The sequence below is a fragment of the Python bivittatus genome, unplaced genomic scaffold (genome assembly GCF_059951505.1).
Source record: "Python bivittatus isolate LINGU-HERP-01145 unplaced genomic scaffold, Pbiv_v1 ctg000350_np1212, whole genome shotgun sequence".
Taxonomy (NCBI): Eukaryota; Metazoa; Chordata; class Lepidosauria; order Squamata; family Pythonidae; genus Python; species Python bivittatus.
The window spans coordinates 10,816,564-10,833,866 of NW_028277074.1; the positions used below are offsets into that span (position 1 = coordinate 10,816,564).

The 17,303-nt window shown below is 33.9% G+C and overlaps 1 protein-coding gene across 1 annotated transcript in view; it reads left to right on the plus strand.

The window, feature by feature from the left end:
* Positions 1-17,303, plus strand: part of ROBO1 (roundabout guidance receptor 1) — a 245,797-nt gene that overhangs the window by 22,124 nt on the left and 206,370 nt on the right. Inside the window, exon 2 of the mRNA XM_088144579.1 lies at positions 12,576-12,902. Coding sequence (XP_088000705.1) covers positions 12,576-12,902 — 327 coding nt within the window. The remainder of the gene's footprint in view (positions 1-12,575; positions 12,903-17,303) is intronic.

The window sequence follows — 17,303 nt, forward strand, 5'->3', positions numbered from 1 at the left end:
GTTTCAAAGACAGAGTGCTGCTTTTAATTAGGAACAATGTATCATATGAAGTACTTTGATTCATAGATTAACTCAAAACAGCAGTAGATGATGGTGATGACGAAGACATAAGGGTAAGGAAAAATATATGTAATATTTAATATTGCTGTTTTTCTGCTGAGAGGAAAGGAAGCCATTTCTTACTTTATAAGCATTGCATTCAGTCTTTCCCAACCTGGTTTGCTTTAGAAGTATTGGGTCCCCAAGCCATACTTGGTAGGAATATTGGTAACTGTGGTTCTAATAATCAAGTTGGCACTAGATTGAGGAATGCTTCTGTAGTAGGTTAGTTCATAAGTCAATAAAATAAAAATTGTCACTAAAATTATTTTTATCAGAAAAAATATTTAATAAGTTTAAGATTTCAGATTACATTATATTTTTATGTGGTGGCCTCATACTGATGTTATTAATAATTGTGGCCATTTGATGTTCAAGAGTTTTAGCTTTTGTAAATATTCATCATAATTGTTAAACTTAGATTTCATCACAATATTATGTTTTTTTCTTATTCATAGAAAACTTCTGTGGTGAGAGACAGACCTTGAAGTATTTGCAATGTCAAAACAGACAAATCCAAATTTTTAAGAAGCTATATACTAATTTTTAAACTTTTTATATAATACACTAATTAACCAAATTTATACTTAATTTAACAGAAAATCTGTCAAATTTCATTCATTTTTTTTCATTTTCTATATAATATGTTTCTATGGCACCTTTTGTTGGTTGGTTCATACACTCTAGAAAACATGGTTTGCTTAACAAATCTCAATTGGCTTGGCTCACATGTAGTACCTAAGCTACAAGCTATGGCTTATAAACTACTTTGTGTTTGTGTGGATTAACTAAACCAGTAAACTATTACCACCCTAGATAAGCCCCTTTAGATTCTGGTGATACATTTATTAAAGTTAACTGTTTGGAATTTCATAATTTTATGTCATCTCTGTAAACATTTAAAGACAATTTTAAAAACAATTCACCCAAGGAACTCCAAAACAAGTACACATGACAGCTTTGTAATAAACATGAGATTTAGTCTTATCATCTGTTGAGCTCAGCTGTTCTTTCAAAGTCTAATTTCCCTTTATATTTTAAGAGCTCATTTCCTAATAGCATCTATAGAGGAAGCTATAAACTAACTGAAACGAACAAGAGCTGGATTTACAAGATGTTGGTAAAAGACGTCATTTATCAAATGGCAACACAATATTTTAAATGCGTTCTATTTAAGTTACATACTGAGTTTTGGTGTGTTTTATAAATCAGTCATAATCTCTCCCCTTCCAAATCTGACTAATAAAGTGGTGTCTTGACACCATCTGTCTATGCCATGCAGCCACTCCCATGACCTCTGGTCATTTTTTAGCAGAATGCTTTCCCCTCAGCCATCCCCCAATAATTGCTGTCCCTCTCTTCACAGTGTTTTATACAGATGGTAACGGGATGTGCAAAAAGGGGAAAAATTCAGATAATTAAATGTGCTCTGCAGATTTTCTGTATAATCTGATATGTTGACAGTGTTGGGTTGGCAGTAAGAAAACCCTGAGGAAATCTGGACAAAAAAAAAAAAAAAAAAAATGAAATGGTGCTAGCTCATTTTACAGATAATTCCCTTTAACTATTCTGTTCTTCTAAAAAACTGTGATGTGGGAATGTAAACTCTTTCAGTGGGGTGTGTATTTAAGCCAGACCTTGCTTAGTTTTATGAATGCCTATTTAAATGAAGTAGTATTTCAGCATCACTTAATCCTTATTACAATTCAGAAGTAACTGAGAACATCTGCATGATGGTTAATGGTAGAATTCATAATGCTGAGATTTTATACCACTGAAGGGCTCATATGTTTGTTTGTATAGGTTGTCACTAAACTCTATTCATTTTATTATGTGCTAAGGTGCTGAAAGAAATTCTTCTGAAATAAAGGAGGATACAGTAAAAAAGGAAAACATGTTTCTTTTTTTGAGTAATAACATGTATTTGAAACAAATTACATAGGTTGAAGGTCTATAACTACAGATCATTGAATGTTAATAGCAAGCATGTTAAAACAATTGTATACTTAGAATTTAATACATACAAGTAATATCAGAAATTCAAATATCTGAGAATGATCTTGTTTATAAATGGTTTCAGTGCTGTTTCTCTCCCCTTCCCCCAACAAAGGCATTTACATGTTTAGGTTAGTTTGTTGTGTGCATACAGTATACCATATGTCCCATCATACTGAAAATGGCAGCCATGCTCCTCAAACTGTGAGAATTTGGCCCTCTTTTGAAAAACCTCATAACTGATTAGGTGTGCTGCTACTACTGTTAGAACAGTAGATAGAATAAATAGGAAAATTCAAAATAGATATTGGATTTAGCAAATTGTATTAGGCAAAATAATTCAAGATTTTAAAACAAGTTCAATTACTTGCCTTAGTTGGCTAGCCTCAAGACAGCCTCTAATCATAGTGCAGGTTTTAAACTTGCTGACATAGCCTTCGGTTCCTGCTCATGACATCAACAGCCCACATATGTCCCTATAATCATTAATAACCAAGAAAGAGCAAGATTTTGAGACTCATGTTGCAATCCCCTACATAGTTAAATGGAAGTGCACGGCATCTGGATGGTTGCTGCTTTGGAGCATCAGGTACTCCTGCCACAGCTATGGTCTTTTGGTTTTATTCTTTTTGAGCAATTCGTCTTTTTCTATTTTGAATTGTGAATCCTCACTAGTGGTATTTTCCCTCACAGTAGTATCCAGGGGCTACTGGGCCTCATATCTGGCTCTTGTCCCAGGCATATCAGAGCCCCTGCTAGGGGTATGGTTGTTTTTGTGTTGACTAGAATTGCCCTCTGTTTGCTGTTTATGTGGATTGTTATTTTTATATTGATTGATTGATTGAATAGATAAATAGCTCTCTGTTTGCATTTAAGCATGAATGACTATGTACTGTATCAGGTTTAATATGGGCAAAATCAAGATCTTGGTTGATCCCAACTGCTCTCCTCCTATTCCTTTTTCTTCAGGGTTGTTAAGTGGCTTCTGTCTTACATGCCAGGGACTTAATGGAGGTGGATAATAGACCATCTTTCAACTATTTGAAACAGCAATGGCTAGAGGCTGTAATTTTTGTCTAATGCTCCACCACTTCCTAACAATGGATGAAGTGAGACTCCTGGCTGTAGGCCTTGGTTGTTTCATGCCTGGATTACTAAAACAATATATTGACAGAACACCCCTTTTTGTCATTTTCCCCTTGATCTGGATTCAGAACAGTACTATTCACACGATCCTTGACCATTCCCTTTAATCATTATAAGATAACCATTACATATAAGACTTGATCCAATTAATTGTATAGCTTGTTACAGTACTGTGTAATAACTGTAGTTGATACAGAATTCAGCAGCCTGCTTGCTGACAGGAGAGACAGCTGCTTCAGCCAAGTAAGACTGATATTGCAGGCAATGCTTTGGTTGCTAATATGTTTCTGGGTGCAATTGGAAGTACGGTTAAGGCCTATAAAGCTCTTCAAGACTCATGACCTTGCTACCTACAGGAGTGCCTTCTGTGTGTAGGGTCTGATTGTTCTGTGCCTGAAAGCCAGGAAGCTGTGCTGCAGATTTCCCCATGAAATGTTACGGATGTTGCAGTCCAGAAGCAAGCCTTTTTTGTGGTTGCCTTAGCCTTGTTGCTACTTTTTAAGAATTACATTTTACAAATATTGTGCTTCTATCTTGTGTAGGTTTACATAAACTATTGGCAATATAGAAATTAATCTAATCAATCAATCAAGTTATAATCATCAATAGTCATAATCAATCAATAAAGTTATACTATATAGCAAACCCTTAATTCTCTAGACCTTCAACTGTCTTCTGATACAATGGATAAAATGTTATTTCAGAATTCATCCCCAAATCGTGGACTGAGTCCATTGTTTCTGAAACAGCAGACAATTAAGGTAACTGCAGGATTTACCAATGACATTGTACATCATTTGTGTACATTTTCATTGTTGGTGAAAATGGATGGAACAAAATTAATATACATTGATGAAAATGATGTAACAATAAGAATTACATGAACTCAGATTTAACAAACAATATTGTTTAAGGACACCTTTCTCCCCCAATGGCCCATTCTACTGAGGTTTTACTAAATCTATAAATTTAGTGTAGAATGTTTACGATTATCCATAAGATAATATATATTGTCAGCATATAAATTCTAGCCACTTTTATGAATCCAAAACTCTTCGATTGTCTTAGGCCAATTATTCCACTATTAAACATTACAGAAGGTAAAGGGCACCCTTGATAAGTTTTACAAGGCATTTTGACAGGTAAATCAATAATTTACTTCATAACAACACTGGCTAAAGGATTAGAAAACAACATTTTAATCCAAGTAGTAGAAAAGGAAGGAAATCCATTTTTATCCAAAATGTGCTCCCATAATTTTCACTATAGTGTATCAGAGGCTTTTTCTTGAAAATCACCGTGGAGGATGATATTGTCTGTAATCTCATCTATGGGTCTAAACATTTTTGCCCCAACATTTAACAAATGTATGGGACAATAAATTGTATATTTAGAAGCATCTTTGTTGCCCTTCATTCATGTAATTACCATTATATGAGCCTCATTAAAAACAAATGCAACAACAATATAACTTTGGTAGCACAGGAAAAAAAAAAGTATTTTTAATATACCCTATAGTGTAGATATTAGAACCAGGACCTTTTCTTGTTTCCAAAGGTTCAATATTATCTATTATTTCTTGAAGAGATAAAAGTGCTGCTAAGTAAACTCTTTGTCATGTGTAATCATTGGATTACGCTGGCCTTTCTTGTAAATTTGATAATACTGATTTATTAAATCTGAATCCATATATACTTTACTCTGATACCCTTTGTACAGTATGTATGTTGGTTTCATATTTGTATATACCTATTTCACATCCTTCTATTTCTTTTAACTAAAAACCTCAAACACTGTCTTTTAGGAAGATGCTCTAAACATTTGATAGTTCTGAATTCCAATTCTGTGGTGACTAGATAAATTATGAAATGTATTTATTTCCATATATTTAAAAATACTTGAATTCACCAGAATTAAAGAAGATTTTATATGGAGAGTAAAGGCTCATGAATTCTGCAGTCCTGAGGCTTTAAAGTAGCACTGAGGAGAAAAAGTAATGATATCTGGATGCACAATAAACATCCATGTTGTTGTCTTGATTAGCTTTCCTTCTCAACCTTCTCCTCCATTTAGTCTACAACTTTGGTATTTCTTAATGGAGGTACTAACTAGTTGTAACCCTGCTTAGTTTTCTGGAGATCAGCCAAGTTAGGTAGATGCTGCCATCTTCTATAGTGGAAATGTACTGCACTTGTAACCCTGAGTTTTAGCTGTATTGATTACAGTTGAAACCATTCATGGAAGTAGGATAAAGGTAATGTACGCTTTGTAAATAAAGCAATTTTAGACTGTATTTCAGACCTTAGAACAGTCATTCTCTTTTTAAAGTAAAATGGGAAATGGTCACAGAAGACACATTTGGGAGACTAGTTATTTACTACTACAGTATTACACCAATCTATGAAAAAGTGGCTACTATAGTAGCAAATAACTGCTTAAATAACTTGCAGACTAGTAGTCCAAAACAAAATGGTCAGAAAGTAATCCAAGGATGAAGTACAAGATCAGCTGAAGGACAATCAGTTGAAGGAAGCTGGCTGTAAAGGTCACAAATGGAGATCACATGACTGCAGGATGCTGCAACCATAAATGCACCCCAGTTGCCAAGTGCCCAAATTAAGATCACATGACTGTGGGGATGCAACAATGGCTGCAATTTCAAGGACCGGTTGTAACTTTGAACAATTGCTGAACAAGCAGTCAGTAAGTGAAGACTACCTGTATGTCCCTAATTCTGTTAGAAATCCTGCTATATTATATACCATATCTTTGATTAAATAAGATACTGTTTATGAGAAAATAACACGTTTTCTGAACAGATTCATTCTTTTAAGCTATTGCAGTGCAGAAATACTTCACTTGAAAGAGTTTAAATTTTCTACATGTCTGTCCCTGTCCCTGAAAGGTCTTGTATCATGTCTGTCTTATGTTGTAGCATCTTTTAAGTTGACTCCTTCACTCTGGTAACTTCATCACACGTTTGTTTTTTTGATCAAAATATTCATTTTAACTGAAAACATAGTAAATTGTTGCATACATAAATACATACATATCAAATTATTCCCTTAGAAAATAAAATGAATCATCAGCCAAAGAAACTAAAGGTATGAGATGTGAGAAAAAATAAAGCTCAATTTAATTTATACCAACACCATTTAGTTTATCATTCCATATCATCTTCTCCTTGCCAATCAACTATCCTTGCTTCCATAATGTTCATATTTATACCTTTTTATTATTATATTTTATTTATTTAAATTTATTGGCCACCCAACACCAGTGGGCTCTGGGCAGCATACAAAACTAGAAAAAACATAAAAAACATAAAAAACAGCTAAAATATTAAGTCAAACAGGCAGCCCAGACTAAAATAATCTAATAGACAGCAAAAACAAACAAAAACAAAAAATAGGGGCCATTGAATAAATCATAAACATCAAACCCAGGCCTGGGACCAAAGCCAGATTTTCAAAGATTTCCAGAATCCCAGGAGAGAGGGCGCTGTCCTGATCTCTGGGGGGATGCTGTTCCTGAGGGTAGGGGATGCAACAGAGAAGGCTTTTCCTTTTTTTTTTTTGTTTCTGAATTTATTCTGCCTTTCTTTTTTTAGGATTGTATCAACTGAAACTACAATTTTCCCCTTTCTTTTAACCAATTCACTATTCCTTTAAGTATTAGTTTTATGATTTAATCTTCATTCATTCTCTCTCTCTGTGACTGAACCTCTTCAATATGTTTCTTTCATACCAGTAATCTACTTCTGTATTCAGTCCACATTCATCCAGCACTCATTCATTGTTGATCGCATCCTATTTTTGTAAACATGCTACTAAAATACAAATAAAATATAATAAAAAGTTGTATAACTTGCATTTTTTCACTTCATTTTCCTTGTTAAACACAGCTACTTTGGTCTTTGAATGATTAGTTCTCTGATCCACACTCCTTGCAGATTCATGTGCTTTAACATTTTTCCCTAAATAATTCAGCCTGAATGCCTCAATAGGGCATTGTTTGCATACAAAATAAACATATTTTTTTGCATGCCCAACCATCCAAACCTCTCTCAAACATTTTCATATATTTATCCATGCAAAGATATCACACATCTTCAGCTTAGTCTCCAACAGGTGTCAAAAATTGGCTAAGCATTACATTTACTCTTAGACGTGCATTACTTCTACTGCATTGCACATATTACCATATTGCATTCAGCTACCGATCTTTGACTCCATATTTGTGCAAAACCTTCTATAATTCAAGCCTATTCACTTTATGATACATTTTGTCTGAATCAGTAAATAAAATAAACTTTATACAGCCCTATAAAAATCAGCTTTTATTTACTCCTTGTGCTTTCAAACATATTCTCCAAATTTTGTTTTCCTTATTTCCTCCTTGAGAGTACATTTTTTGTAATGTAATCCTGATCATTGAGTTTTCACTTCATTCCACTTTCATTTTAATCAATTTATATAGTATTTTTGCTTCCATATGTATTATTCTTTCATTGACTTAGAATTAAAATGGTTAAAAACAACTCTTGCCTTGTTCCACTATGCTTTTGATTTTAGCACCAGGAACTGCTCTCCTGGAACATAGATAACAAGAAAATAGTCTTATTCCAAAAGCTAAAGCTTTTGCCTGCTTCAGGGGCAAAAAGGGTTCAAAGAAAGACACAGCTTAATTCAGCTTCTTTATCAGTCTTCATTTGGTTGGTTAGGGAGGATATTTCAAGAATAGATTTCCAAAGATATAAAAGTCCAGATAAGTTGGTTTATTGTAGGAAAGCTAAAGAAGTCATTACGATAGAATTCTAGCCATTCCTCTGAATCTATTTATAGAAGTCAAGTTTCAAATTCTTGTACCATTTTTTTCCCACCCACATGATATAACAGGCTGGAAATCAATCTCTTCTGGGTAAGACCAACAGTTGCAACCTGTTTCTTGTTTTTGTGATAGATTGATTTAATAATCAGTCTGTTTGCTTGTGACCTTATGTGGCTTTCATATTCTTGATATTAGTGAGGTTCAGGGAAGACCAGCAGCAGTATAGCTGAGATGTTGTAATAGTTAAACATTTTAACTCTATAATGGACATGGTCACCAAGCTATGAACTAATACAGAGAGCCAGAGATACACCATATTTTTTTCTTTGATTCCAGAGTCATTGAATGAAACGACAGAAATAATGTATTTCTCTCAATACATAAACTATAATAGCTGTCAGCATGGTAAGGTTATAAATACAAAGCTTATTCAATATCAGAGATAATATATCTCTCAATATTATGGACTAGACATCATGTAAGTAGCTGCTGTTTCACACATTTTCTGCTTGTAGGCTACCATACTGTTTTAGTTGGTACTGGGGAAGATGATGTTGGGCTTGGTAGTCATTAAGTCTCTTCCCAAATAGATTTTCCTTTTTTTAAAAAATGAAATAATAACAAAATTATGCTAAAATTAAATTCCTGTATTATTTCAGTTAAATGTTATTGGGGAAGTAATAGGTAAGTGAAAGGTAATGTGTATGTGTGCAGTTTACATTCCAAGTTCCTTGGTAATAATGAAAGTTTAAAAGTATTTTTGTTAGACTGCTCATTTAGATTACAGACTCCATTAGGGAATAATCATGTTGATTTACCTGCAAAAGGGTCACACCTTTTATTCTTTAGTGTCTCATTAACCTGGAGTTTACTAATGCTTCTTGAATGTTGGGAATGTTAACTTTAAAGTTTCAATATGACTGAGGTTGGCCGCATTCCTTTAGGGATTTGTTACTAATCCTTTAAAAGGCTGTTTGAAATATTTTGTTTTCTAAAAGTATAAATGTGTCTGCAAAATTACTGCTAAAATTTTGCTTTTCTGCTTTCTGTCACAGGAGCTAATAACTCACATAAGCCAGAGCTCTTTAAACCACTGTATGGGTGTAACTATTATATAGTAGCTATTAAAAAAATAAAATAAAATAAAATAAAATAAAATAAAACCACACACAAAAACCCGCCTTCACTGCATGTTTGAATAGAAGTCAAGCAGAAAAACTCAGCAGTATCTACATGACAGGTTTTTGAAGAAGCTTCTGGAAAGGAATTAGTAAATTGTACTTCTATCCTGTTCTTTCATGGAAAAATCCTTTAATTCATACCAGACTTTGTTTCTTTTATGTTATATTCATCACTACAGTTAGTTACTGAATGTTTATAGTACTTATGAATTTGCATTATTTCTGTCAGCATAATCCTGCATATATCTATTCAGGACTAAGTCTCAAGTAGATCTTCTTTTCAGATTAGCATTTGTACAATTGCATGCTACTTTACTGAATATAACATTGCAATTATTTTGTTATCCATATTTATTTATTAAAATATTTTTATACAACTTCATTGGAGTTGGGTGGCTAATAAATTCAAATAAATACATAAATAAATGCTTCATGACCCTAATAATATCAATATATTTAAACTGATTTATTTTAAACTTAATTAAAATAAAAGTGATAGCTAATAATATTAAAATTCTTGAAAGCATAATAGAATAATATTTTAATTTGATAACCTACCATTGAGTACAATGTAATGTGGATTCTTTATCTCCAAAAAATATTTTTGGAGCACTCCATACTGGACAGATATACTAACAGACTGACTCACTAATGGCTATGTAATAAAGTCTCTGATCTTTGGAAGAAAAAAAGAATATGACTAATAATATAATGCAATGTCATTTAAATATGCAGATTCTCTAAAATACAGAAGAGTGCCAAGAACAAAATGTGTGACACTACATTGAAATGTTTCTTTAATTTGTGAAGATTTGTTGAGGACAGTTTTCAAGACAATGTGAATCTACCTAATCAGGCCATATTTAACTACAGTATATTACCTTTAGGCCAGAACATTTCAAAAAACATAGCTCTAAGAATTGGTTTGATGAGGAGTATGATGGAAATGTTTAGGATATATAAAGCTAATCCCTCCTTTATAGCTAATCCCTCTCCCTATAAAAAGAAAGTATAAACCTTTTTCAAGAATAAAACAAAAGCAGCCACACAGAATATATGTAGTCAGCTATTATTCCTTTAGATAAGGTGTACAGTCAAATTCTAGCGTGCAAATATATCCTATTTGCACGCAAATATATCCTGTTGTATTTCTGTGCAAAAGTCGGTTCCAAACCCTATACTAGTTCTACCTGGATTGGCAAATTTGATCTAGTGGTTGACACTGTACCTATTCAACCTCCCTCTTGGCTGTAGAAATTGAGAAATTATATAACCAAATGAAAAAAGAAGCAAAGCCATGGATGAAAGTCTTATTCCATCAGGAATCCAATATTTATTGGTTAGGACCAATTCTGGCATTAATACTTACTTTTATTAACAAAAGACCCAATTACCAAATTACTGGAGCACAGTAGTTATCATTACCATTTATAAAAAAGGTAATGATAAAAACCCAACTATGGTATAATTAGTGAATTATATTGATACTGTATATAGTATAATAGTAAGTTTAGGGACTTGTGTGTATATTCTAATGCTGCCCTGGCCTTGGGGATCAGTGTAGTGGGTTAGTGGGGATTTTGGGGAGTGACTGCTGCAGTGTCTTGGAAGGATTGTATATCACCATTTTGTTTATCCATGGTGAGCAGCATTGTTCCAACTGATTTAAAATGTTAAGGGTTCAGTTTCCAAATTGGAGTCGTTCACTCTCACTTCACTGTTTCCTAGTAGTAGCAGGAACTTTGGAAAATAGTTGTAGTGTGGGCACATTAAAAGGATTCAATGTTTGCTAGTAAGCATTATCAAAATGTTTTTGTGGTTGCTAGTTGGCCAGGAGCATATAGCTCTATGGGTCAGCAAAGTAGTCCTCCTGCTTTTTCTTTTGCTTTGCTTTGCACATTCAGATCAGCTCAGGTTAATCAGATGAATAAAGAAACTGGTCCCTAGCTGCAGCCTTCATTAACATATGAATAGGGGAAGTGTTAAGATCTTATTTCAGCTGAGATGCAGAAAGGCTGATTCAGCTGTGAAAAAAATTAAACTGAGTTTTTTAATACCGTGTAATTAGGGACATTCATATCAAGACATTTTAGTGTGTTGTCCTATGCTGGTCTATGACTGTAATAAAGATTTGATTTGAGTGTTTTGTCCACCAAATATACTGTATCTACAATTATGTAATACAATGCTATAGACTAGGATAGGCATCTGATATCATCTGGATGTTTTAGACTTCACTTTTCATCATGTTCTGTTGGATGTGCCACCTAAGTTCATGAATCATGCTAAGCTATAATACAGTCTGGTTTTGATTTAGCATATTTACGATCCATTTTACTTTGTAAATCATGATTTATGTGTCAGTGTGGTATTGAAATACACCCAACTGATGTTTATTGAAAAGATCATCTGTTAGTGTAATGTGTGAACACCACCACATTCATACTGACGGCAATGTAATTTCAATCTGGATGGAGAGCACTATGTTGCCTACTCCTGGTATAACTTATTGCATGTCTGACATCATACAGTACTTACATTTTGTATAAATTGGATTGTTGTTAATCTATACAGATTGAAACAAGAATCCCAGACTGACAGATTTCTGATACAATTGCTTGACAAACACAATAGGACTAAGATTGCAACATTTCCTCCCTAATTTTTATTAGTGAAGTATAACAAACAAGCCAAATAAATAAATGATACGTGAGAGATAATACAGTAAGAAACTACATACATTACAGTGATTAAAATAAACTAAACATGAGAGGAGAATAATAAACAGGAAAAGAAGGGAAAAAAAGAGCAATATGATATCAATATAAAAATTTAATCCTTATTAAGTCTATATAGAAACATACTGCATCATCTTCTCTTTTTTTTTAGAAGATAAAGATACATCAATTAAGAAATTGATAAGGAACACTTACCTTGCATTTTATTTTTTCCCATCTACATAAAATATTTCACAATAGAGCTAAGATTGCAACATGACTCAGACTACAGCTGACAATAGGGTTCACAACACATCATCCCTAAAATATTGAAGGCATTGCCTTGACTCTGAACTCCATTGACTTTTTTTTTTTTTTTTTGGTATCATGAATCATTTTACCACCTGCTATGTCCCTCAGATTCTGAATATTCAGTAGAGTCCCTAAGTAATAAAAATTTGCCAATTCCTGTTAGATACTATTATTGAGTATTTAAGATCATTAAGGATAATTATAAAGTATCTCTTTGTGGTTCCATTTTTTTTTAAAATCCAAGCTTGAACATTTTAAAACTAGTAGAAATTAAAAATATAATTTGTATTTTTAGGTTCACGTCTTCGTCAAGATGATTTCCCACCTCGAATTATTGAACATCCTTCGGATTTAATTGTTTCTAAAGGGGAACCAGCAACACTGAACTGCAAGGCTGAAGGCAGACCAGTGCCAACTATTGAATGGTACAAAGGAGGAGAAAGGGTTGAAACTGATAAAGATGATGCTCGTTCTCATCGGATGTTGCTACCGAGTGGATCTTTATTTTTCTTACGTATAGTTCATGGCCGCAAAAGTAGGCCTGATGAAGGAGTTTATGTCTGTGTAGCAAGGAATTACCTTGGTGAAGCTGTGAGTCACAATGCATCACTGGAAGTAGCAAGTAAGTCTTTTCTTTCCCATTTTCTGTCAACTATTTAAATATTATTATATTATTAAACATTAGAATTATCGGTTTGATGTAAATATATATTGAGACATAGTTATATACCTAATGTTTGTATATAATCATTTCCTTTGCATAAAAGCAGATGATGTATCTCATGAGGTGAATAAATATAAATCAGTAAAATCAAAGACTCTTGATTTGCAAGTATAATTTAAGAAGGTATATGCATTCAGAAAAAAAAAAAGTTTTTAAAACATTGCCACCTTTCCCATCATAACAAACAGTGGCATGTTATATAGATATTACAGTAAAACAATTTTGAAATATTTTTAGTAAGTCCAGAATTTTGCCAAACTAGTGCAAACTGGGCAAAGCTTACATCTACTGAATAGCGTAAAGCAAATATTTTGTCATTCATTCTAGTAAGCTTGCATTGATAATATATGTTAAATAATGGCATGCTTATTCAATAATGACATGTTTAATGTTTATACTCGCTCTGTAGTTCATTTGCACATGCAGTGCCAACATGCAAGTGTTGTTGTGTTATATGTGTATTATTATTTGACAAACAGAGTCTGTGTTACTGCTACATTTGGTAAAGTATATGCACACTGAACTACTGGTGTATCCACAGTCTGTGCACAGGGTAAGGAATATCTAGATTAGGCCATATCTTTGCATTTTCCTCTGTTAACTGGAATAATTAAGTGTACATCACGGTTTGTACAGACAGAAATATATTTATTTTTTATATTTGTAAAGCTCTATGATTTTTATTCATGTATCTAGGAATTGTGCATATTGTTATAAACTTTCGAATTAGGTTTTAAGATTTCAGTTTGATCACATTTCTTTTTCTTAAGTAAAGTAAACTTTATGTCATTTCCCTCTGTCATTGGAGTCCCAAATAGCAGTTTTCCACTTTTGACTTGTTTGATAGCTATAACCATTTATATAGCTGTTACTTTATTTTATTTTTTTCTAAACACATGCATGCCACAGTAATCCATGCATTATTTATGTGATGACTAAGTGTTGTACTATTTCTATGCCACTGTAGAGCATTTGCTGGAGACTATTTATTTATTTATTTGCTGCTACAAATAATCTGTCCCAATCCCAAGAATTTGGGGCATTTTACAATGACTTTAGATAAAATTTATGGCTGCATTGAGATTTGAAGCCACTAACTTGTTTAACATGTTTTTTTTTTAATTATCTTCACATCTGTAAAGTATCTTCAACCATTTTGCAACTATATATATTGATTATAATAGTAAAATCTAATACAAACTAAAAAAAAAAGGAATAGAAAGGAGTAAAAGGTGTAAGGAAAAAAGAGAAGGAAGAAAGTTACTTTCAATCTTTACCACAACAAGTATAAACAAATTTAGTGACTCTTCATACCCTCTAGGATTACAAACATTTATCTTTTCATCTCATATACCATCTCTTATCTGTAAACAAATCCATAAAACATCTTTTCAGTCCTGGTGTCAGCAGAAAGTCTGTAAAGGGTTGCCAGAGGTAACAACATGTCTTGTTTTAACCTTGATCAGATAAACCAATTTTATATTTTTTTTCCTTTTACTTCTAACACATTTAATCTTTGGTTTATTCAGATATTGTTGCAGGATTTAATTTCTCTTCATTTCTTCTTTTGTCCCATCACACAGAGTTATTCAAGACTTTAACAAGCCTCTTTTGTAAATCAGTAGGAAATACAATTATCCAAGTCACTCTCTTGATTTGTCATTTGTATTTCCCTTTTAAATGTAAAGCCTCAGCTAATTTCTTTTGTAGTTTCTGTCACTTCTTCAATAACATCTTTTGGACATAGTCTATCCATAAAAGCAGACATCATTACTGACATTGTTGATATTATGGCTACTATTTTCTCATTCCATTCTTCAGAAGTCTCCTTCAGTATTTTCATTGTTAGAACATTTTGCAACATTTTGCAGGTTTGTACATCTTTCCTCTACCTAAAAACTTTAGTCCTCTCTAGTGTCCAGTTTTTGAAATCATGAAATTGCTTATCTTTGTTTTGTCTTATAAAAACCAAAACAGAATCTATTTCCCACTAGAAGTTGTTTGTTCTTTATAATTAATTCAAAATCTTATTGTAAAAGTTTTAATATTCCAATTTTATCTGGATTGTTAGTCTGTTTATAACTTTCTAAGATCAAAATTTTATTTAGCTTTTTGCTATTTATTTCAAATTCTTTAAATTCTTAAGCTTATGATTAAAATTTTATTTCATTCAGGATTCAAGGCAGACACACTGGGCATTTTCAGACTTGTTGGTCTGAAGGTCTCGAATAGCTTAGAAGTAGTTAATGAGCAATTTTCAAAGGTGATTATAAAGTGAGGTTTGCAAACTTGTCCTTTAAAAGTCTCTGTCATGGTTCCCAGCAAGATGGCTAATCCTGTTGTCTCCTGGCACTCAAACCCATGGAAAACCGCTGTCCTGCAGTCTCCTCATGAGGAGCAGTCATTGGGAATACGTGTGGGTGATCTCCTGCCCTTTCCTTATTTGGAAGGGTTCTAAAGAACAGGTCTGTTCACCAGTTCCTTGGTCTTTGCTGCAGTCATTGGCTCCACAGTTTTCAATTTGCCATACGTTCCCCTGGAAGTCAAGATTAATGAACAGTTCTGTAGCAATATGGCCAATATATAAACAGCCAACTATTAAGATGGCTTATTCTTGTAGATGATTTGCATTGGTAACCAGAAAAGACAGGAATGTCAATCAATTGTCCTGCAATAAAGAGAAGGTAAGAGAATGGGAGGGACTTTTAAGAGTGTTTCTAAGTGTGTTTAAAGTTTTTGTAACTGACAGAAAACCTTGTGTACTAGAAGACTTCTTAATTGCTCCTGGAGAGATTTAGAAAGATAAAGGGTAGCTGTAGCTTCCACACCTAGTTCTTGTTTAAACCTCCTAGGGAATGGGAAAATACATTCTACGCTTCTCTGACTGTTTGAAGAACAGCTGTATGGGAGAGTTAATAGTATTATAAATGGGGTGGGGTAGATTTTTAATGAATTGTATTCATTTATTTGTTAGAATTATATTCTTCCTGTCTCAGAAATGCGACCAACTTGGTTCAGTTTTGGCATTAGCTGTGGATCTAGACAGGGAAATGGGATGGCAATTATCATTCAGGAGTCTTTGGCATCTGCACCACAGATACCCAGAGTTAAGCGTGGGGCAAGTTGGGACTGCTTCTGTTGTACTGCTGCCCTCTATACATGAACTGTTGACTTCGTTGTGAGGCTGGTAGTTGTTTTCCCTAGGTTGATTATGCTGGTTGACTCACCTGCTTTCACTGGGAAATTAACCTGCCATCACTGGATGGGTGGGGGGGTAGGTTTATCATGACAATTGGTGCTGCCCCAGGTCACCCACAGTCCAATAGTGAATGCCATACATTAAATATGGATTTATTTGTTGTTGTTGTTTAATCTTGGGACAGATGCAACTTGATCTAAGGGTGGGAGTTTTTAACAACCATCTGTTGTCATGCTAGATCACATTCTTATCACTTTGGATTTGACTTCTGCCACTAATTTCTGCAAGGAGGATAGACCTATTTGATTGGTCCAGTCAAGGTGTCTAATGGAACTGCTTAGGTTCCAGAGGGTGCTTGGGGAGTTTTTCCAAGGCTACGGTGGGCATAGCTATGCTATGGTGAGCATAGTTCTGCTAAGGCCTTAGTTGTCTGCTGGAAAACAAGGGTAATGACACCCTTAGAATTGTACTGAATGAAGTGAATTAAAAGATGCATAGAATGAGATAAAATGCGGAGCAAATTCAACTGGACATGGTAAGAGCTTATTCAGGGCCTAAACAATGCCAGCAAGAGTGGTGATTTCTCTGCTGTTATTGCATCCACAGAGTACCATCCAGCAGGCCTTTTCTGAGTCAGATTCTACTACAGAAGGATGGACAGGAAGATCATTTGATGAACCATTATATGGAATTTGCTAAGCATGTGGAAGACAAAAGTGCTCAGATCCACTCAGAGTTAGATACCAGCTGGACAAGTATGGAAGATTTGACTGAAGCTTCATTTTTCTAAGTTATCTGAGATGAGTTAGACCATGTGAGTCCTAGGTAATTGGATAGATTATCTATAGCCTTGACTGCCACATGTAGTCTGGATCCCTATTCAGTGAAAACATTCTAGGAATTGTCAGAGGGCTGGGGTAGAGTGATGGTAAATACATCTGAGGGAGGGGCTGGTGTTAAGTCTCATTAAAATAAGTGGTAGCTTGTCTCCAACTCAAGAAGCCATCACTTGACCCAGATATGTCAGAAAATAACAGACTAGTGTCTAACCTTTGGGGAAGGTTGTTGAGAAAGTAGTAAGGGTGCAGCTTATAGGCCTC